The sequence below is a fragment of the Corvus cornix genome, chromosome 14 (genome assembly GCF_000738735.6).
Source record: "Corvus cornix cornix isolate S_Up_H32 chromosome 14, ASM73873v5, whole genome shotgun sequence".
NCBI classification, from domain to species: Eukaryota; Metazoa; Chordata; class Aves; order Passeriformes; family Corvidae; genus Corvus; species Corvus cornix.
In genome coordinates this window covers 7,861,059-7,883,261 of record NC_046344.1, presented here as the reverse complement: position 1 = coordinate 7,883,261, position 22,203 = coordinate 7,861,059, and the positions used below count along the sequence as shown (strand labels likewise).

The following is a 22,203-nucleotide window of genomic DNA, read 5'->3' as shown; positions in this document are numbered from 1 at the left end:
TTTCACACACAAAGGAAAGATCAAGTAGGGACAGCAACATTTTTATGTCTGTTTTCCTTGCCCACCAATAAATGTTTTAACTGATGCTCATGAGCTCATTAATTTTTGTAAAATCAGGAAAAACGAGAATGAGATACCAAGGGAATTTCCTCCAGAGCTTTATTGTTTGGTCTTCAAGCAATTAAATAGTTGCCAAGATGTTTCCAAGTCACAGCAATCTCCTGGCTTAGCCGTTAGCAGACTGCTTCCTTGACAGTGATTTCATTTATGGAGTCCATTAAAATATCAGCATTTTTATTGAAAAGGAAAAAACTCATAGCCTGGAAGGAGGCTGTTGGTTCCAGAGATTTGTGCTCCACATTGCTCCCCTCATCCCTTTCCTGCTGGGCTGTAGGAGCAGAGCTGGCCCTTTAGGAAAATGTCCTCCCAGTTTTGTCCACTTGCCCTCAGGTCCAGCATCAGCTTGGATTTCAAAGTTAAAAGAATAGAGAAATGCTCAAATTCAAGTCAGAACAAGAAAACTCACTGTCTCTAAATGAAACCAAGTGCGGAGCCAAATTAGTTCCATCCAAAGGAAGGAATGTGATGCAGAGCTGAGGAGCGATGAGGGAACATTCCCTCCTGTTCCCTTTGGACAGCCATAAGCCACCCATCCTTCTGCTCCCAGCACTGATTTAGGAGCTGGAGTGTGCTAGAGCCTGTTACCAAACAAACTCCTCACACAGATTGGATCTGAGGGAGGAATTCTTCCCTTTGCGGAGTGGAGAGGCCCTGGCACAGGGTGCCCAGAGAAGCTGTGGCTGCCCCTGGATCCCTGGGAGTGTCCAAGGCCAGGCTGGATGGGGCTTGGAGCAACTTGGGATAGTGGAAGGTGTCCCTGCCCAGGGCTCCTGGGCCCAGGTGCTGCCAGCAATGCACCTATTTTCAGTTACTGGCATCTGTGAGACTGAGCCCACTGAAGTTGCTGATGTCACTGAGTATGTCCCTCTTCCTCAGAGCCACGCCTGGAATGGGGCAGCTCAGGGGGTGATGACAGCAATCACCAGGAAGCAGCAGTAAAACCCATACTGGAGAGAATAAAAGGCTGTGTTTGCCTTTCTCAGAGGTGTTTGATCTTCTGCTCTTACCTTTGCACCTGCTAAACAATAACTGGGAAGAGGCAGCTGACAGTGGGGCTTGGGGAAGGAAGAAGAAATGGGGCTGGATACCCTCCCTGCCCCTCTGAGCCCTGCAAAATCCATGACACAGGAACCCTCACAGTGGGCTTGGACAAGGACAAAGGTCCCATCCTAAATACAGCCCCTGAGCAAAGCAGGGTGACCTCAAGGAGGGGTGGCTCTGAGGAGAAGAGACACATGAAAAAATGATCCCGAGGAGGGATGATCCCAAGGAGGCTTCACACAACTCTTTCCCAGCAGTGTGACCCCAGGTTTCTGCAGGTTGGTCATTTATGGACTGGGACAAGGAATAATATTCTCAGAGCCTTCTTCATTTAGGAATCTAAACACCACTGAATATTCAGTAATTTATTTAAAGTTTTAAATAAGGCAACTGGAATAGGTTGCCCAGAGAGGTCCTGGCTGCCCCTGGATCCCTGGAAGTGCCCAAGGCCAGGCTGGATGGGGCTTGGAGCAGCCTGGGATAGTGGAAGGTGTCCCTGCCCCTGGCAGGGGGTGGCACTGGATGGACTTTAAGGTCCTTTCAACCCAAACCATTCCATGATTCTATGATTTTTTTTTGGGGGAAAATTTACCCTGTGCCTCTCAGGATCCTTACCAAGTGTTTTACCAAGTGTTTTTGTGATGGTTTTGTAGGTAGTTCCAGCTGAATGTAACAGTTTCCCTCTGCAGGGGAATACAGCAGGAAGCTGTCTTGTATTTACACGTAAGAATGTGAGCCTAAAGTCTGACCAGTGACAAGCCAGCACCAGGAATTAGTCACAGACTTGTCTGAGAAATTACAGCCAACTAGGAAATAGCAACAACAACCAAAAAAGATGTTTATTTCTAGGTAACTGAACCATATCTCTGCTTGCATACACTACATCACCTGCAAAATCTCCCAAAAGTATAAAGTATTATCCCCCAGATATCAGGAAGGAGCCTGCAGCCTCCCTGCCAGGGAATGGGTGAGATGCTGATCTCAGTCAGATCCATCCAGAACTGCTGAAATGTGTTCAGAACAGTCTGAAGTGTAAGACTGAGCACAAGGCACTGCCTTGCTCAAATCTAGGCATCTACACTAGACATTGAGTTTGTTCTTTTAAAGTTGGTGCCATCTTTATGTGTGGATCCTCTTGCTGATTAAAATGAGAATCCATGAGTAATGGTGTATATATTGGCAATGGCAGGGGCAGGGAGAAAACCAAATTATTTCTTCAGATTGGTTCAGATGGTCCTGTTTGTGTCATGCTCCAATCTGTCTCCTCCTTCCCAGACCCACTCTGACCATCCCTGGAATCAGTTAATCCATTCTGAGGATAAACACAGCAAAATTGGGGGTTCCTTTTGTGTTCTTGAAAAATGAAGCACAAAGTCTTCAGTGAGCAGCTCCTGTTCCTCTTGGCTTTGCAAAAGGAGAGTGGCCCCTGATTTGGGGTGATTCCCTTTTGCCACAAGGAGGTCAAAGGAAGTCAACAGGAAGTCCCCTTCAGTGGAAGAGGTTTTCCTCAGGTAACAGTTGCTATGTTTTGACTCATTAAGAATTAAATATTAATGAAAGAACAACTCCTTCCACATCACTCTTCTCCCACCAGGATTTTGAGTGAAGATTGAATCTGGTTTTCTCGGGTTTCTGAGGGGGACAAGGAACACAAGTTGCAGTCTTTGCTCTGAAATACAGGTGAACTTTTACCCAGAGCTGCTGGTGCTGGTGGAATCCCCAGGAGAGATAAGGCACTGTGTATACTCTGCTCCTCAACGGCCGTGGGGAATGAGGAAAGAGTGGGATAAGCATCTCTGACTAATCTGGAAGGAACATAATGGTCTTGTCTCTGATCAAGTTACTACATTTAGCATGAAGTAAGAACAGATTTTGCCCAAGTGAAAACAGTATTTCTCCATGTTCGCTGGTGCTTGCTGCGCTTGCTTTTGGCTGTACTGGTGTTGCTGGGATTTTCCCCTGCTGGATTTGGGAATGTGTAAGGCAGGCTGTGCACTGCAGAGTCTCAAACCCCCTTGGAAACTCAACCCTGCTTTTCTTCTTCCTTCACATCCCATTCCTGGGTCCCAACATGTCCACACAGCGCTGGCCTTGTGGCACACACATCAAACACCACTTTTTCCTGAGAAAATGGTTCAGGAAACCTCCTCTTGCAGTAGCTTAAGTTACATTCTCACTCTTTCTGGAAGATTCCCTCTTGAATCACACTTTTATCCTCTCCATAACCTTAGGAAAACACATCACTCTTATAAAACAACTATGAAATGATTGGAACAAGTGCTTGGTAAACAGGAGCCCATCCGCTGCGCGTGCCCCAGGCAGCGAGCAAACCTCCTGTGACAGGCAGAGCTCTCCCTGGGCTGGGTGAGGCCATCCCAAGGGCTTTGCAAAGAAAATCACCCGTTGGGAGTGAGGTTTGAGGGAGTTTGATGCGATGCTGTGATTTTGGATCCTGAAATAAAGCTGCCTGTGAACAATGAGTGACCCCCTGCACTGAAGAGGGATGTGCACCTTAGGAAGCTTCTGTGATGGAGAGAGAGAGGACTGAGCTGCTGCCTGGGCTCAAAGAGTTGCTGAATTGAGTCTGCCACAGAAAAATGCTTTAGTGCCTGCAGCAGCTGCTGAAATTAGGATGAAATTAAATACTTTCTTCTGGAGTAGTTACTGCAAAATCTCTCATCTCAGCCTGTGTGAAAGTTCAACTGCTTCCTTTGTTCATGAGGTGAAGGAGACTTTTGTCAACTCCAGTGTCTGGGTTTTCATTATCCTTTTTAAATAAAGCTCTGTTTCTCTATTTATTGAAAGTCTAAAACCTCTTTGTACTTTTAAAATCGGCTTTTAGCATCTGGGCTTTTCATTAAAGGTGCTGATAGGTCGTGTGTCATCGCAGGTGACCTTCAAGAACAGTAAAGGGCAGGTTTTGATCCTGAAGGTGAGTGAGGGAAAGATGAAGCTTTTCCACTAGCTTTGTTCCAGGCCCCCCTTGGCTGTGCTCACAGCTCCTTTCTGTATCTCTTCCTCACAGCTGCAGTGTCCTGAGGGTGGTTTGAGGACTTTTCCTCTCTTTGCCTTTCCTGTGCAGGGTGTAGAATGAGAAATCCCTGATGCAGAGTCCTACATATCATCAGCCTTGAGGGGCAGAGGTCAACCACCAGCCCAGACACGACTTCTGTGTGTGGGAAAGGATGTTCATAACACAGATCCTTCTCTCCAAGCATTTGGGACAAGGCTGTTTCTTGTTAGAATTGGAAAATGGCTCAGAGAGAGCTGGAGAGGAGCAGCCTATGGCTGTCCCTGAGCATTTGTGCACTCAGATTCTGCTTCTACTGAAGTTACTCCTGATCCACGCTGAAATGAAAAGACAAGCAGAGCATCAGTGTTTATTTGTTATGGATGGGAAGCTGATCTTGGAATGGAAATACTCAGTGGGACAGCCCTGGTGATATGGGCTTTCCTGCAGTCTCTGGATGACCTCCTTTGTCTTCCCAGTCATGGACAATCTGGGCAGGCAGTCTGGTGTGACTCCCTGTGACAATGCCTTAGTCACCTGCCATGACACAAACATGTTTCTGAGCAGCTGTTTATGGCCAGAGTGATGCTCCTTGAGTAGCAGAGCTTCACCTGGGTGGGGTGCAGGAGGCTCTCTTGGAGCAGAATTATGGGAGTTATTATGGAAAAATCCCATCTTTCCTGCATCTTGGCAAAGCTGAGCAGTGCACTCCTACATATTGCCTGTTAATTGATGATCTCTTTGGTACGTTGTAAAACAACTAAAGGAAAATTAACTGCTGCCCTCAAAGCTGTGTGAATAAATATCGATGATGAAACAGCAACGTCCAGCAATTCTTGCTGAGTCTCACTTTTTCTGGGCAGACCCCTCCTCCCCTGCCATTAATAATTACCCATGAGGAAGCACTGATTTATGGCAGGATGACATGGAAGCTGTAGAAGACACAAGGTAAACTTGATAATGTCAGAAAAACAACATTTGTCTTAGTTTTCTATAAGTGAGTTCCAATGCATCCAGCAGAAGCAGCCTCTTCCAGTCTGTTATCCATCCTTCCTGACAGGAATGGCCCTGGCATGGCTGGGTGTTGTGGAGAGGTTGGAGGAGCATTGTGCCCATCCAAGGGCCATCTGGCCCAGCCGTCCTTTTGGTTTCGCAGGTGGTGTCACTGCAGACGTGATTCATGAGGTCATTCTGGAGTAGACAGTTTCGTGACATCACACTTGACACTGCCAGGGCACTGGTACTCCTGTGACAGCTGCAGAACTGGAACTGAGCCCTCCAGGTGACTCTAGTGGTGTTGGTGTCTTGGAGGAGTGCCAGGCTTTTCCTCTCCCTCCCTGCACCTCAGTTCTGTGTTACAGTGACCTTCACTTCCACAAAACATTTTCTCTATAATGAATTATTGAATTTTTAGCACTTTTGCTCATATTTGGTTTTGTACAACACCCCTGTCACCAGCAATCTCCCAATCAGTCCAGTCTTTTCCAGATCAGCTCTCCAAACTGCATGGCTGGTCCTTCTGCCTCGGGTGACTTGCAACCCCCCACGTAGCTTCACCTTCCTGTTGTAACATTCCATTAGGTGTTTTCCACACCCCCCTTTTTGCTTGAATTCCCTGAGAATGGTGAAATACAGCAAAGCCTCTGACCAAGGCTATTTCCTACTCTTCTGGTTTTTATGGCATCTGCAGATCAAGGTGCTCTCTGAACCTCCCCAGCCATCTCCTCCTCCTGCAGCTCCTCCAAGGCTTTCTTTGTCTTTGGCTTTTCCCAGTCAGGATAAACATGTTTAAACCTTTACACTCTTGGAAAGTGGTTTGTATTTGCTCTGAGACAGAAAACCAGGCCAAGGTGCTTCATTGGGAGTCTTGGTCCCAGATATTTCCAAGAGCCACTTCACAGAGCCATGTGAGGGTGAGCTTGGCCCTGGCTTGGCTGCCAAGGAGAAGCCAAGGAGTGCAGGTTTGAGGACATGGAGTCAGGAAAGGGTTTTGGCACCTTGGAGACTGCGGCCTTCTAAATAAATTTGCTGGATGAAGTGATTTCCTCTCACTCCATAAAATCCTCACCCTTTGATCTGCGGAGATTTACCAGCACATGCTTTGGCTGGAGCCTTTCTAACAGAGGGATGGAGGCTCTGATTCCAGGGCTGTGGAGGGCAGGAGGCTGCTTCACATCCCTTTTCCACAGGGCAGCTCCCGTGCAGCTTCCTGAGCCAGGAAATGCCCTGGAGATGCTGTTGGAGAGATTTTTTTTTTCCAAAATCCACACTGAACCAAACTCCTCCTTGGATTACTTTCCCTTTTTAATGTAGGACAGACACCCAGCAGCAATAAATCCAACTGCAATAAACCTGCTTCCTTTGTCCCCAGAAACTGCCACCCTGCTGTGTGGGAGCAGCCTCCTGTGCTCATGGAACACAAGCCAAGACCCTCCTCACTGTATTTTCCAGCCATCCAGAAGGAATCTGGCTTGGCTCCCTATTCCAGTTCTGGGGTTTTTTTTTGGTAGATGAAAAATCACCTGCAGCTTTTGCTGAGGGTTGGAGACACCAAGCGTAGCTGGGAAATGAAAGGGAGGCATGGCCGAGCCCCTCAGTTTGGGTTCCAATAATGAAAATTATAAAGATAATTATAGTGATAATGATTCAGTTGCGGCTTTATCAAAGAAGAGACGGTTTGATCACACGGTACCCATCAGTCCTGAGGTTCAGGGAGAGGACAGGCTGTCCAAGGCTGGAATTACCTCTCCCTGTGCCTCTGGGCAGTGGAGCTGCTCCTTGGGAAGAACTGGTGGGTGCCCTGGGAGGGTATGGACACCTGGCTGGATGCAGGGCAGGGCACTCAGAGATGAATCTCCATCACGTATTTAAACCTGAGGAAGTTTCAGTCTTTTAGTTACACCCTGGGGTTGTGTCTGTTCATAACATTGGTATCTCCATGGACATACAGATAAAACTACCAGAAGTCTATTTAAAGTAACTCAGCAGGTGCGACAAAGCAGGGAAAATAATATTTGCAACAAATATTACTCACATTAAGCGGTGCCTGATCCGTGTTTTACAACAACTCATATTCTCAATCAGTTTTTGGAACTAGAGTGAGCTCAGCCGTCCGTGCAATACAGCCATAAAAACCTCACGTGTGTCCCGGAAATATCTCGGAGCAGCAGATGCTGCTGCCCCTGTGACCTCCTCTAACGCAGGGCTAGCAAACAACCCTGGCTCCCTTCCCAGCACTGGTTAGTAAGGATGTGATAAAAGAAGGTGTTTCTCCTCCCCGGTTCCCTGAACTGTGTCCCGCCTGCAGCCGGCAGTATTTGCATGTTAAAAGCAGGGGGAAAGGTAAAAGGCACGCGGTAGTTTGTCAAATTACGGAATTTCTGCCTGGTGGCTGGGCGGAGGAGGAAGCTCGGGAACACCTCTGCCCTGCCTCCTGCTCCAGGGTATTTAAACTCGGCGGTCAGGGCTGGAGCCGTATCTCTGCTCCCTCTAGCTCTCATCCTTCCCTCACACATCCCTCCAGCTCCCTGCGAAGGAGGAGGAGCAGCCGTGGGGAAGATGAGCTGCAACAGGTACCCCGTGGATGTGAAGGCTGTTGGCTTCATGCAATGCAGAAAAGAGAAGGTACTTTAACTTTTACTCTTTTTTTTGGCTTTGTTTTCCTCCTTAAATACAATTTACAAATGGGGAAACTAGAGGAGTTACTTTTCCGGGGGTATGCTCATTCCTCACAGTGTTGGGATCGGAGCCTTGGGATCTAGGACAAGGGGACTTGTTTTTTAATGGGCTTCATATCTTGGATTTTGCTCTCTTTCTGTCACAGCACCACAAAATTCTCCTGGTTTCAGCAATGATTTTCCATTTAGGGCTATGAATTAAGGAAATATTTTTGTAGGTTTAATGTTTTATTTCGTTTTTATTGTGACACTCTGAGCCTGAAGCCACAACTAAACCACAGCAAATGCTGATTGCCTGAAAGCATCCAAAATTGAACATTGTGATTAAAATGCTTTTCTTTCCCCTGTTCATTTCCCAGAACTACATGATGTTTGTGTCTTGGTCAGATCAGAACAACATTCTCATCTACAGGACGTTTGAAGAGTTTAAGAAATTCCATGTAAGTGACTTTTCAATTCCTGAAATTTCAAGGTTCCTGTCCTGGGGAGGGGAAGGAGCCCAGGCATGTGTCAGCTGTGAGGAATCACTGTTCTCTCTTTCTCCTTGCTTTTAGAAGGAGCTGAAGAGAAAATTCCCCACTGAAAGTGGGTCACTGAGGAGTTTACCCAGGTTTAAAGGTAAGGACAAATCTCTGATGGGCCACAAACACGAGAGTGGTTGGGGACAGTCATAACCCATGACAGAGACTGAAGTCTCTGAGTCTGACCTTGCTCTGGAACAGATTAGGGGTCACTCCTGCTCCTGCCATGGCACCACTGGGTCACATCAACGTTTGGGTCTCATACAGACCTAAAATAACCCAGAAAGGCTTTTTTTAATAGGTAATTGCACTTGGTAAATTAATGCTACACTTCAAATATTGGCCTAGATCTTCTTGAAACTTTACATGTGAAAAAAAGATAAATTTTAGATGTTAAAAAATCATATCAGGAGCTGTTAAAAATGACAGGGAGGCAGGGACAGTGACTTTGTACGGTTTGGGCTTGGGCAGGAAGGGTGGTGGGTGAGGGCACCCCGGCTGCTGTTCAGGGAAAAGATGCTGCTCCCAGGATCCAGATCCATTGCTGTCCTGTCCCAACTGTGCCCTTGTTATTTTGAAGGTATAACTATGCAGCAGAGGAAGGGGAGGAAGCTGAACAGGTGCCTGGAGATCCTGAAACTGCTGGAAACGTATTCCCAGGAGCTGCTGAAAACGGATGTGAAAATCTCCCAGGGTGAAGAGGTGAATCAGTTTTTCAAGGCACAGACTCAAGACCTTGATCCCTCCTTCCCTGAAAACAGGTATGAAATCTGAGTTGTACTTTCTTCTTTGTTCATGAGACAAAAATGTTATGGGATATGGATAGAAGGGAAACACCAGTTACACTCCAGGGCAGTTCAGCTGGCTGCTTCTATCCCGGTTAATTTTGTTTCTGATGCCTAAAGCTTTTCTCAGCCCGCTGCAGAAATGATTTTCCCAAAATCAATAAAAAACTCAACCTTCCACTTGCATTTTTGACATGAGACTTTACTTTCCAGTGTTGTGATCATGCCATCAGTATTCAGAAGGGAGAAGAACCCCCAGCCCCTCTCCATCACCCTCCCTCAGGCGTCGGAGAGCTACCGCTGCATTGAGGCCTTTGAAACCAAAGACACAAAGAACAAACCTTTCACAGTGGCTCAGAAGGAGATTGTGGAAGTGTTAATCAAGGACATGACTGGTAAGTTTGAGAAGATTCAGTGTCAGGGGTGGATGGGCAGATGGATTCATAGCTCGGCAAATGCTGAGGTAGTGTCAGGGTTGCAGGTGTTTGCACTTGTGTGTTTACCTGGGGGGACAGTGAATGCCCCTGCTGTCTCTTGTATCCCCTGCCCAGGGATTATTGTCATGTCTTAACTTGCAGGCTGTTAAAATCTGGGTATTTTTGTTCTTTGTAGGCTGGTGGCTGGTGGAAAACGCAGACAAGCAGATAGCCTGGTTCCCAGCCTCATACCTGGAAGAGCTTGATGCCTCTGAGGACATCCAGAATGCCTTTAGCTCAAATGAGGAGGGTAAGTCTGTTCCTCCTTCAAAACATGAGTTCTGCAAAACCCCACCACTTTACCCACTGCCTGGAGTCCCTGCCTGGACCTCTGACTCTTGTGGTCAGCTCTGCCACCACCTGTGGGTCATGGAATCATGGAATGGTTTGGTTTGGAAAGGACCTCAAAGCCCATCTCATTCCACCCTCTGCCATGGGCAGCGACACCTTCCACTGTCCCAGGTTGCTCCAAGCCCCATCCAGCCTGGCCTGGGACACTTCCAGGAATGGGGCAGCCACAGCCTCCCTGGGCACCCTGTGCCAGGGCCTCCCCACCCTTTTTGTAAAAAACTTTTTCCTTATATCCAGCCTAAATGGATCAGATTGGGGTCCCTGAGCAAACCAGTCACTCTCAGCTGTCTCAGGCACAGTTGCCCTGCAGCTGGGCTGGTCTTTCATTGGGATTGGAGCATTTTCTACACAAGGCAAACCCAACCTCTTCCTCTCTCTGCAGGCAGCTTGTACTTTGTGGTGCAGGCCTATGAGGCTCAGAAGGCAGACGAGCTCTCGCTGAACCAGGGTGTGGTCGTGGAGGTGGTCAGGAGATCCCACAACGGCTGGTGGCTGATCCGGTGAGGAGGCTTCCCCAAAGTCCTGGCTCCCCGAGGGAGCTGCTTACCTGCTGCAGGTGCTGCTTGCTGTTCCCCACCGTGTGGGATGCACAGGAGCCCCCTGAGCTGAATGTCCTTGGCTGGGGATGGATTCCCTGTCCTTACACCCCATGGACAGCACAGAACTGCTTCCCCAAGTGCTATGCTCCTTCCCCTCGGCCTGAGCTGCTGGAAGCGTTTTCTCAGTGTTCTTTCCATCCCTGCCCTCAGGTACAATGGCTGCACTGGCTACATTCCCTCCCTGTGCCTCCGGCCCTACAAGAACCCTCACCACAAGCTCCAGACCATCATGAGCTGCGGCCTCAACACCTCCACCCCCATCCTCTGCTCCCCCCAGCCCCGGGGGGAGGCTGTTGCTCAGCCCAGGCTGCAGCCTAGCCCTTCCTTTGCCCCCCGTGAGGAGGACGGGAGCCCTCAGAGAAGCAGATCCCGGTCTCTGCCCAGGGCCAGCTCCACCCCGGAGCTGGATTTGGACAGCTCCTCCCTGAGCTCGGCGAGAAGCAGTGAGGGGGACGCCCGGCTGGCCTGGACACCCGACTTGTCCCGATCCCTGCCCGACGTGGAGCAGGCCAGAAGCTCTCCCGCCCCGAGCCGCGGCCTGGGCACGCACAGCAGCAAATCCCCACACCTCAGTGCCAGGAACAGGAACGATTCCGGCTTTGTGGAGTCCTCTGCAGCCGAGCTCGGCTCGTCGCTCGCTGACCCTGAGCTGGCCGCGGGTGTCCCCAAGGTGCCGGCGCGTCCCTCGGCCCACGAGATCCTGCAGAGGTGCAGCACCGTCACCAAGCGCGCTGTGCAGCAGTCGGCTCCCCGGGCGGCCCCGCAGGCCCTGCTGCCGATCCCCAGCCGGCATTAGTGGCCCTGGAGGGGACACGGGGACAGCCTCACTCGCTGGAGGCCCCTGGGAGCAGCTCCGGAACGTCAGGGCTTGGGACTGTCCCCTCCCAAGTAACACACACACAGCCGTCACCTCCCTGGGCACCACCGTTCCTGCTGCAGCTTCCACAGGGGTCAGGGAGCTACTGGGAGAGGAGCGAGTGGTGTCACTCGGTGTGGATCCGGCGGCTCCAGAGCTGGAGGTCACTTAGCAGGCAGTGAATTCTCCCTGAGGCAGTTGTTCACCCTGCCCTGCAGTATGTGAGCGTTTCACAGTCGTGGCTGTGTTGTTCCCCACACCAGGATGAGCTGACACAGCCATGGCCACAGTGGAGGGCAAAGGCGTGGCACCAGCGTGACTTAGTCACCCCTGGCACCCTGAGCTAGTTACTGGATTGGGGAGGGATGGGATGATGCACCTGTGTGATGTCAGTTACCTGAACCCCCTATTTTATAGATTTTTTTTTAACTCTTTGACTTCTGGTGTCGATTTGGGTTTTTTTTTTTATAGGGATGGGCTGGATCTGCTGAATGGTTGTGAGAAAAAAAACCTCTTGGGGAGGAACCTCATCCCAGTTCCCTCCAGCCATGTCTGTGCAGGCACAGGAACACAACCAGGGGAATCACAGCTTGTGTCCCACCTGGGGATGGGGACAGAGGTCACTTTTATGGACAAAACATTCCCCTTTCCAGGGGGCTGGGTAGTTACTGAAACTCACAACGATTCTAATCCTAAACTCATTTGCTAGAATTGAGTTAGAAAAAGTTATAGGAAAATTAAGACTTTTCTCTACACTCATGGCGTTAATTGTACTTATTCTCCCAGGTATCTCTTAATATGTTTATAAAGAACATGTGGTGTTTATGTTGTTTGTATTTTATATATTTTTGTTAATGAAATAAAATACATGTAAATATCTCTGAAGCTTTCTTGTGTTTCATGCTTTAAAAATTTGCTATTTGGGGAATTTAAATTGTGCTTTTCTCCCTCCCAGCTTCTAAATTTGGAGTCGGCACAGGTGAGACCCCTGCCTTGGTCCAGGGGGCTTTGCCCAAGCAGGATCTCAGTTCCGTGAATCCTTTAAACCCAACTGCTTGGTGGGATTCTACCTTTTAATTCCAAACTAACTTCTGTTTGTGAGTCTGAAAATTCAGGGTGTGAAAACACAAACCCTGGCTTGGCCAAAGAAACGACCTTTTCCTTTCATTCAGCCCTGAGTAAATTGGATGCTGGACTTGGTTTAGAAATTAGAACATTTATTATAAAATACAGAACTAAAAATCCAGCTGCCATCCTGGTGGGAAAGAGCTCTTTGGAAAGAGAAATTGGTGGGAGGGGGGTCACAGAGTCCCCTGGTCCTGCTGGGCCACATCTGCCAGCCTCATGTTCTGCCACATGAACTCGATGAACGTGGAAGCCTGGAGCAGCCGGCTCAGCCTCTGGAAGTGGCGCTCTGCAAGGAGGGAAAGGATTGGAGTCACAGGGGAGGCAGCAGAACCTGTCCTTAGACTGTGGAGCCAGGCTGGGAGAGCTGGAAATGTCCAGTCTGGAGAAAGGAACACTCCTGGAAGGCCTCAGAGCACCCTCCAGTGCCTAAAGGGGCTCCAGGAGAGCTGGAGAGGGACGTGGGACAAGGGGTGGAGGGACAGGACACAGGAAATGCCTTCCCAGTTCCAGAGGGCAGGGGGAGACGGGATACTGGGAAGGAATTCCTCCCTGTGAGGGTGAAAAGGCCCAGGGAAGCTGTGGCTGCCCCTGCATCCCTGGAAGTGTCCCAGGCCAGGTTGGATGGGGCTTGGAGCAGCCTGAGATGATGGAAGATGTCCCTGCCCATGGCAGGGGTTGGATTAACTGACCCATCCCTTCCAATCCAAACTGTTCCATGATCCCTGATCCAAGTCAGCACCTCCAGCCCATGCCCGTGCCTGCAGTGCCTCACCCGTGTAGGGCAGCAGGGATTCCACAGCAGATTTAATTCCTGAGAACTGCAGCAGGTTGTCCGGCGCCTCGTGCTTCAGGAGGGTTTCCATGACAGCCTGGGCCTCATGGCAGTTTCGGGAGTTGGTGTTCCACGTCACCAGGAATGCCAGCACTGCCTCTGTGGGGGAAGGAAGCCTGTCCAGGCTGGCATATGGGAGAGGCCACACTGGAAAACATCCCTGGGGTCCTACAGAGAGGTGCAGCTCCCACACAGTGATGGAAGCTCCCCTGGATCCCTGGAAGCGTCCAAGGCCACGCTGGAGAGGGCTTGGAGCAACCTGGAATAGTGGAAGGTGTCCCTGCCCATGGCAAGGGGCGGGACTGGACAATGTTTAATTTCCCTCCCAATCCAAACCATTCCAGGATTGTAAGATTCTAATTTCAGGTGACAAAACAAGCCTCTGACCCAAAAGCTTTCAGCACTTTAATCCTGCAACAAACCTTTCTGATCCTTGCGGAGCCGAACAATGTTCTCTTCCAGGCGCCTTCTCCCCTCAGGTTCCTTGAGGATGGCTGGAGACAGAAATGAGAGCAGGGACACCATGGGTGATTTCACTTAGGGAAAACTGAGAATTTCAGACTAATTATTGGACTTTGTAGCCTTGAACTAGCTGGGAAAGGTGTTCTGGGAAGCAGAGAGGGCAGGAAATGCCTTCAGAGCACGCTCTGGACTCACCCTTGACCACTGTCAACACCGTGTGCGGCCGGTCCAGGGAGATCGCCAGGCCCAGAGCTTTGAGGTACCGTTTCTCATGGAGCAGGTTAGAAAGCTCTTGCTCTCTGGAAAACAAATCAGGGGCAAGAGTGAAACCAATCTTTGGGTGGTGGAAAAAAAAGAAACTACACAAAAATTGCAGATTTTGCAATAATGGTTAAGAAGTCCGTGGTGCTTGTCAATAAACACCTCAATTCCCTCACTCCAATATTGGGATCAGATGGAGCTGGATGGCTCCAGGTGTGGACAGTTTCACTGCACAGTTTGCCCTTCACAGCTCTTTATGGCACAAGATCAACTCACTTCATAATCTGCTCCTCCTGTTTAGCCTGTGCTTCTTTCTCCTCAATTTCAGTCACATCCTATGAAAAACAAGATAAAACTTTATCAAATCCAACTTTAATAAAGAAGGATTTTGATTTAGCCATTGAGTGATTTGGAAACCAGTTTCTGCACCAAAATCTTGGGGTCAAGTAATTTAAATGTTAAATCCAGCAATTCCCAACCTCCCTCCAAAGCTCCAATGCTGGGGGCTCATCTGCTGCTCTAAGGAAATACAGGATGGCCAAAAAATACCCGCAAACCCCAAGATCAGCCTTGTTGACCTAATTTCAAATGGCAGAAAAGGAGGAGAGCATGTGAGGAACGAACCACTGGGATGCTGAGCTCTCCAATTATCGTGATTATTAACCCAGGGAGGAACCAACCCCCCATGCTGTACCTGCCACAGGGTGATGCAGGAGTCACTGGAGGCTGTCACCACCATGTCATCTTTCTTGTTGGCGTGAAGGCCCCAGATTTTATCTTCATGACCATCTAATGTTTTCACACACTCGTTTGTTTTAATTGTCCACAGTTTTAAGAGACCGTCGGATCCACTTTTGGAAGAGAAACACAACAGAAAGAATCACTGGACAGATCTATTCTTGCTCTGTGCCACCTCAAATATCAGATGAACTTGTCCCATTCCAATGCCTTCCAAACAGGAGCAGAATTAACCAAAAATGTAGCAGGCAAGATGCACCCTTAGATCTGTCTACTGCATTTGTCCCAACCCAGCAATGCCACAGCAGCCACATGGAATCCATGGAACTGCTGGAGAAGAGGAAGATTAAAATAACCTCTACAGAAAGCTTGGCCTAAACATGGCATCTTCCTATTAATCCTTCCAAAGATTCTTTGGACACAAGACTGTTCCCTCTTGGTGCTGGTGATGAGCTCAGATATTCCCTTAATTCTGGAATCTCCCCAGATCCCTGGGCAGGCACGAACCTGCTGAGCAGCTGAGCCCCTCGGCTCACAAAGATGGTCTTCAGCACTGAGGCATCGTGGCCTTCAAAGGTCTGGAAAACAGAAAGGAAGCTCAGCAGTGCCAGAGCCACTGCCAGGCCTTTGGAGAGACACAAAAGGATCTGATTTACTCATAAAGGCCAGAGAAATAAGTTCCAGGTTTTTGAAGGATCCTTAACGAACCCCAAGGTTTTGCCCAGGGCAAGGGGCAAAGTTCTCATCACCTTCAGACAGCTGAAGTCCCGAAGTCCCCAAAGCTTCAGGGTCCCATCAGCTGAGGAGGTGGCCAAGACCTGATCCACGGGGGAGAACTGCACACACCAGACCCCACGTTTGTGCCCAGAGAAAACCCCCAGGAGGGAGCAGTCGGAGCAGGACCAGAGCTTGGCCAGCCGGTCCTGTGAGCCTGTGGCCAGCAGTTTGTCATTGGGGGACACTGCCACACTGTTGATATCCTGGGGAAGCCACAAGAGGAGGAGAAAGAGGGTCAGGCCTTGGCTCTGGCTGTGGGACATGGAACAAACGTGGGCTGCAGCACAGGAGGGAGACTGAGGCACTAAAAGGTCAGGGCAGCTGTACCTTGTCATGGCCCCTCTCAGTCACTCTGGCATGGAGGGGCTCTGGGCTGGAGATCAAGGCTGCTTTTGCTTTGGAAGTGAGGGATTCCGGGATGTTCCAGATCTTGATGGTGCAGTCCTGGCTGCTGGTCACTACAAAGCTTTCCTTCAGCCTGGAAGGAATGAAACCATCAAGTGCAGGGAAACAATTCAGTGGTTTCTCCTCCCTGACTGGGATCTCCACACTCAGCCTCTGCTGGGATGTGGAACAGTGTTTGCATGTCTTTCCAAGCTCTTTCATTTCAGAGTGACTCCCCCATCCCTGGAAGTGCCCAAGACCAGGCTGGACAGGGCTTGGAACAACCTGGGATAGTGGAAGGTGTCCCTGCCCATGGCAGGGGTGGGACTGGATGGGCTTTGAGGTCCCTTCCAACCCAAACCATTCCATGATCCCTTCACACTTGGGCACCATGAGAAGCTGGGAGGGGGGCAGCACCCACCAGGACATTCCCCTCAATCCCTGTGGTCACAAGGGGAACCCTCCCCCAGTTTGTGTTACCTGGAGCAGGCGACAGCACCCACGCCATGGGCATGGCCCAGGCCCTGGGCCACACAGGTGACCCTGCCAGCCCTGCCCATCCGCCACACCCGGATGCTTCTGTCCTGGGGGGAGGAAAGACAGAAAATGCTGGAGTTTTCTGGGAAGTCATCGGTCCCCTGTGCTTTCATCACATCCCTGAGCCCGACTGGTCCCTGATATTCCAGCTTGAACCTTCATCTTTGTCACAGCAGGTGACAAGATCAGCTCCCACTCTGGAATTCCAGCATGGGGGTTTATTTCTGGTTGTATCAGAGCTTTATTTTTGGGTGCATCAGGGCTCTTGGCACCTTTTCCCCCATCAGTCTCACACTAACAACTTTTCTGACCAGGATGTTTGGAGAAGGAAACACCTCCTTTAGGCCAATAAAATACAACCAATTTTCCCAGGGACAACATTAAAAAGGAATAGTGGGAGAACCTTGTATTTGGGGGATGCAGAAGACAGGGATTGTATGAAAAAAACTCCCTTTCTGGAGTTCCAAAAATGATATAATTTTGCCCCCAAGGATCACTAGGAACAAAGAGTTTCATTAAATGGAGAACTGTGACACACCTTGGCACAGGTGACAAACATCAGGCCTTTTCTGAAGACGTCCAAAGCCAGGATCGTTTCTAAACAGAAGAAATAAAACCTGATGGATGCAGAGCAATACTGAGATGGGACAACAGAAAGGGGCTAGTTAATGAGCCCAGTGCTTGATGAGCCCAGTTAATGAGACAGGGGACATGTCTGGGACACGACACCCCAGTCCCTATGGACTGAGCCTGTCACACATCTACACCTTCAGCTCCAATTTAAACTGATCTCACTGCCAGGGATAGGGTGTATCCCATGGTCCCTTTCCCCACACAACTCCCAAACCTGCTGTGATGCTGCTCCAGCAAGAATTCTAGGATTCATTTCCACCAGAGTTCAGGAGAAGCTGGATAAAGGAAGAGCTGCCCACGTCCCCCCCCGGCCAGCGCTGTCACACACCTGTGTGGCCGTACAGGATCTGGCAGTGGGATGTTGCCAGCTCAAACACTTTCAGCTGGGGGCTATTGGTGGCCACAACAATGTGAGAGTCACCAGGGCCCAGGAACTTCACATCCAGAACTTCCTCATTGTATCCTGCGAGCTGGAATGGAAACAGTCCAAGAGGGAAAAGGCAGCTGAAGGAGAAGGTGGGAATGACTGGTTTTCATTTAATACTGGGTGTAATTTCTACACCCAGGAGGGATTTCTGGCTAAGCCTGTTCTGCTTTCTCGTTTCTGTGTTGGTGTCTGGGCAAAATTCCCCCAAACCAGTGAAATTCCCTGTCACTACGGAACAATTCCAGAACAGGCTGGAGCCAAGGGCTCCCCTGGGTAAAGCTCTTCCAGAAGCAGAGCTGATCCTGGAGCATGGAAAGAGGGAAAGGGAGGCTGAGGGCTGTCACCTGCTTCCTGAGCTGAAGGGTTTGAGCGTCATAGAAGACGATGTTGTGCTCCATGGACACGGTGAGGATCTCATTCCTGGCGGGAACAAACTGGCACTGGGAGAGGCTGTGCTCGCTCGGCTCCTCCCGCAGCACGAAGGGCACGGGCTGGGTGTGCACACAGGCAGCTGTGGCCACGTCCCACACCCTCAGGATGCCTGAAAAACCAGCAGAAATCATGGCAGAGCCACTGCTTTACACAGTGGATGTCCAAGGAATATCATCCAAAGTACACTGGGAAAAGCCACAGAGCTCCAAGGCAGGACTGGGCAGGATCCAATGCTGGTGGCAGGAAAACCCTCCAAGTTTTGCTTCTTCAGTGCAAATCAAACTCATTGAGTTTGAAAATAGACATAAATGTGTTTGAGTATTAAATGGATCAGAGTATGCCTGCCCTGTCCTGCTCATCCACTCCTGCCCGAGGAACTCAGGAGCAGGCCCTGCTCTCCAGCCACATGGAGAACACACATCCCAGGAATAACAGCAGTGAAGTGACTGAAGTGCCACCCTTCAGGCTCCAAACGTGGCAGTGACACCCACCTTTGCTGCCAGCTGTGACAAAGTGCAGCCCTTGTTTCTTCACACCCAGCTGAGAGAAATCTCCCTCTTCAGGCAACAATACAGTGGCTTCCACGGTCTGCAAGAGTCAGAGAGGCACAGAACCAGAGCTGAAAACCCCTGGGAAGGGAGAGAAACCTGATTTCACAACGTACAGACCCTAAAGAGGGAAACCATGGCCTAGAAACTACAAAGGACCTCAAAAGAAGAAACAAAAAGCAGTTTCACCTCATAGACAGGAACAGTTCGTTTGCTCTGCCTGGTGTCCAGGTCCCAAACCATGCAGATCTTATCACGGCCAGAGCTGCAAATGAAAAGCTCAGTTTTAGTGCTAAATCTGTTCAGCTCGGCTCTGGGTGCAAATTTGGCACTGTGGGAGTTCAACACCTCTCTGGAGAATCAAAGGGAGGGAGAGCACCAGCATTCCCTCCCTTTACCAGCACAGGGTATTCCCAAAAACACAGGCAGGTTGGATGGGGCTTGGAGCAGCCTGGGATAGTGGAAGGTGTCCCTGCCCATGGCAGGGGGTGGCACTGGCTGGGCTTTAAGGTCCTTCCAACCCAAACCATTCCATGATTCCAATGTACAGGTGCTGGCACCCACTGAGCACTTGTACCAACCCTTCCCCTCACAGCAGAACCTGCCCAGACCCGCCAGAATCCCCCAGTCCTGCAGGAGGTGAACAGATGGAGGGTCAAGCCCTGCCAGGAGGTACCTCAGGAGGGTGTTGCCATCTGCAAACGCCAGCGAGGTGACAGCACTGAAGTGCCCGTCCAGCACTGCCACACATTTGCTGGAATTCAGGTCCCAGATGCGGATCTTGTAATCGATGGAGGAGGAGAAGAGCTGCAGGCGGGAGATGTCCGGGTGGAACTTGACCAGGCTGGGCAGGAGGACAGGACAGGAATAAACCACCCAATCTTTAAATAATGCACATCCCACAGCAGGACAGGCTGGATGGGCTTGGAGCATCCTGGACCAGTGGAAGGTGTCCCTGCCCAACAACTCTGTGATTCCATGAGAATTCTTGACCAAACTGTTTCCTCTCTGGAATGGGCTTTCATGTTCCATTAACTCAAGAATTCCACATCAATCCCAGTATCCCACCACAGCCAGGGACTGACAAACACAACTCATCCTTACTGTACCACTCCAGAGGATCCTTTCAGGTTGTGTGTGCAATAGTGTTTGATCATATCCCAGATCTTAATGGTGCTGTCGCAGCCACCTGGAAAAAGCAGGACATCTGGGGATGAACTCCGGAGGAGAGACATAGGAAGCCAACAGATCTCCAAACTGGACATGGCACTGGAGCAGTGAACCTCTCCTGACTGCACTCAGGAGGTCGCTGCCCAGGGAAGTTCTCCAGGAGCAGAAGATCCCTTGGGTCACCCCCACCGTGACAGTGCTGGCTCGTACCTGTGGCCAGCAGGGTGGCCGTGGGGTCGAAGGCCATGGTGGCCACGGGCGCGGTGTGCACGGCTCGCCAGGTGCGCGCACAGCTGGGCTCCCTCCAGTGCCACTGGCGCAGCAGCAGCGCCCGGCTCCCCGTCACCAGCACCTGGGAGTGGGGCAAGGGAAGCACCATTAACCACGGATTGATTCACTGGCTGGGTTTGGGTTTCTGTCGGTCCCACACAGAGGTGCTGCTGCTGGAGCTCAGGCTCTCAGCAAGTCCGCGTCTGACCCAGAGGGAAGGGCCTGAGAAGGCTCCAGGGGGATCTCGGGAAGCACAGAGGGCATGAATTAGAATCATGGAATATCCTGAGTTGGAAGGGATGCACAAGGATAATCGAGTCCAACCCCTGGCCCTGCACAGACACCCCAAAATCCCCCCTGTTCCTGGCTCAGCCTGTCCCAGGCTCCTGACAGCCCCCAGCACAAACCCACCTCATCATCAGGGCTGAGCACGAATGCTGTGACATCCTCTTCCTCCTCCTGGGAAAGAAGAAAGGAAATCCCACAGTTAAACCATCCCTGGAAAGATCTCAGAGCTCCCTTCTTCACGCGGCTCTGCTGACAATGAGCACAGATCGGGGACCACCCAAAACCCTATGTTTGGGTCCATTCCCACCTTCCCTGCACTCCTCACCCCTGGGAGCTTCATATCCACAGTGGGAAAATCCCCCGGGAGCCCAGGAAAACCCTCAGGAGAGGCCGGTCACCTGCTGGAGGCTGTGCAGGAGAGCTCCTGTTTCCACATCGATGACGTTGACTTTGCTCCCACAGGGGCAGAACATGAACTTCCCATCCCGGCTTATCTGAAGAAAAGGGATCGGGAACAGGAACGTTAGAGCCAGGAGGCGCGACATTCCCAAATGTCCCTCCAGAGCCTGGATTACCTGGATTCTTCCTCCCTTGTAGAACGGCTCGATCTTCCGCGTCACGGCATAGCTGGAAGGGAAAGAGACGCGCGGAGAGGCCCCGTTAAAGCGGAGCGGCGGTGGCCCGGGGGCTCAGGCCGCGCGGCCCAGCCCCTCATTCGCCCTCGCAGCCCCAGCCCGGTCCCGCCGCTCCCTCACTTGCTCTTGAAGCGCACGGGGGCGACGGCGGCGGCCGGGTCCGTGTCCGTGTCCGCCATGGCCGCGGCCCACGTGCTTCCGGCCGCCACTTCCGGGAAATGGGGAAACACTTCCGGCCCCGGCAGTGACGTAAGCGAGGGGCCGCCACCCGCGCCGCGCTGGGTGCGGGCAGGGGGCGGCTGCGGAGTAACGGGGTCAAAATTCCCCTTGCTCCGTGCGAGCGGCGATAACCCAGCCCGCAGTAGCTCCTGCGGTGCATCTTCTCAGCGATCCAGAGCGTTCTCCAGCAAAATATTCCCTCCCCGCCCCAACGGAGTGATCTCCCTGCTCCGAGCATAGCGAAGAGCAGGACTTCAGACAATTAGAAAGAAGAGAGACGCTTCATCTTTTAAGCATTAAATCTTTTATTGCGCACCAAAATACAAACACGAATCGTTTTCAGCTGTGACTCCCGTGTCGCCGTCCATCACGGCATTCCCGTGCTCTTCACAGCTCCTCCGGGGAAGGGATCGCCATGGAAGTATCAGCCCAGCCCACGGCGGGGCCACGGCTCTCACCGGCCAGGCAGGGCCACCTGTTACAGGAGAACAAAGCGCTCTGCGAAACAGCCACTACAACCCCCTCCTTCCCTGTACCCGCCGGGCACGGGGCTTATGGGAACACGGGTTTCATTCCCCACACACAGGCGTAGGCAATAAGCTTTATGTTCCCGATGCTATGGGCGCCGTTATCTCACCCGGAGCCACAGCAGACCCCGAGTGATTTTCAGACCGCGCCGGACGCTACTGCGGCCCCCGGAGCGCCTTCCCAGGACGCTCCCTGCGCCCCACCCGGCCGGGCTCCGGCTCGGGCAGCGCCATAGCCGCTTCCCAGCAGAGCTTTATAAAGGTTAAATGCGCACAAAAGAAGGGAGGTGTAGCGGTGCCCTCCCGCTCCCACCACCCCCACACATCCTCACCCGCCGCCGCCTCGCCGCTCACTGAGCGCTCGCCGCGTGCGCCCGCTGTTACCCCGGGAGCCGCGTCCGCCCCTCACTCTGTATAATTTACCATAACCCACTCATTCTACCCTGTGGTGTATTCCTCATTCAGCTCTCGGGGCTGGGCCACTGCCGGGCGCTGCTCT

General features: G+C 51.2%; 2 protein-coding genes, 1 long non-coding RNA gene and 1 other non-coding gene across 4 annotated transcripts; 1 reads left to right on the top strand and 3 right to left on the bottom strand.

Moving 5' to 3' along the window:
- Positions 1-8,211: 8,211 nt before the first annotated feature.
- NOXO1 (NADPH oxidase organizer 1) lies at positions 8,212-12,243 on the top strand. Its single transcript, XM_010392632.3, has 7 exons — positions 8,212-8,288; positions 8,403-8,466; positions 8,950-9,130; positions 9,368-9,549; positions 9,767-9,880; positions 10,364-10,481; positions 10,731-12,243. Exons 1-7 carry the CDS (start codon positions 8,214-8,216, stop codon positions 11,374-11,376), a joined length of 1,380 nt encoding a protein of 459 aa, XP_010390934.2. The 5' UTR covers positions 8,212-8,213; the 3' UTR covers positions 11,377-12,243.
- A 389-nt stretch (positions 12,244-12,632) lies between these two features.
- Positions 12,633-21,163, bottom strand: TBL3 (transducin beta like 3). The gene is made up of 22 exons (XM_039560594.1): positions 21,079-21,163; positions 20,899-20,950; positions 20,722-20,817; positions 20,447-20,494; positions 19,976-20,117; positions 19,700-19,784; positions 19,272-19,439; positions 18,785-18,860; positions 18,539-18,635; positions 17,960-18,156; positions 17,517-17,658; positions 17,094-17,152; positions 16,499-16,602; positions 15,962-16,112; positions 15,607-15,837; positions 15,365-15,435; positions 14,814-14,970; positions 14,396-14,454; positions 14,054-14,157; positions 13,819-13,890; positions 13,337-13,495; positions 12,633-12,850 (listed from the first exon to the last, which is right to left on the bottom strand). Exons 1-22 carry the CDS (start codon positions 21,135-21,137, stop codon positions 12,738-12,740), a joined length of 2,442 nt encoding a protein of 813 aa, XP_039416528.1. The 5' UTR covers positions 21,138-21,163; the 3' UTR covers positions 12,633-12,737.
- A 299-nt stretch (positions 21,164-21,462) lies between these two features.
- LOC120410809 lies at positions 21,463-22,127 on the bottom strand. Its single transcript, XR_005603141.1, has 2 exons — positions 22,037-22,127; positions 21,463-21,652 (listed from the first exon to the last, which is right to left on the bottom strand). It is a non-coding gene; the product is annotated as an uncharacterized LOC120410809 (long non-coding RNA).
- LOC120410819 lies at positions 21,728-21,852 on the bottom strand. The gene has a single exon (XR_005603150.1). It is a non-coding gene; the product is annotated as a small nucleolar RNA ACA64 (small nucleolar RNA).
- Positions 22,128-22,203: the final 76 nt, after the last annotated feature.

Excerpts from the sequence above, each read along its gene's own strand:
- NOXO1 (XM_010392632.3), top strand. The coding sequence starts at position 8,214 with ATGATGTTTGTGTCTTGGTCAGATCAGAACAACATTCTCATCTACAGG. Across the intron at positions 9,550-9,766 it reads GTTAATCAAGGACATGACTG|GCTGGTGGCTGGTGGAAAAC; the intron begins GTAAGTTTGAGA and ends TGTTCTTTGTAG. Across the intron at positions 10,482-10,730 it reads AACGGCTGGTGGCTGATCCG|GTACAATGGCTGCACTGGCT; the intron begins GTGAGGAGGCTT and ends CCCTGCCCTCAG.
- TBL3 (XM_039560594.1), bottom strand. The coding sequence starts at position 21,137 with ATGGCGGACACGGACACGGACCCGGCCGCCGCCGTCGCCCCCGTGCGC. Across the intron at positions 18,861-19,271 it reads GATGGCAACACCCTCCTGAG|CTCTGGCCGTGATAAGATCT; the intron begins GTACCTCCTGGC and ends TTTCATTTGCAG. Across the intron at positions 18,636-18,784 it reads GAACTGTTCCTGTCTATGAG|ACCGTGGAAGCCACTGTATT; the intron begins GTGAAACTGCTT and ends TGACTCTTGCAG.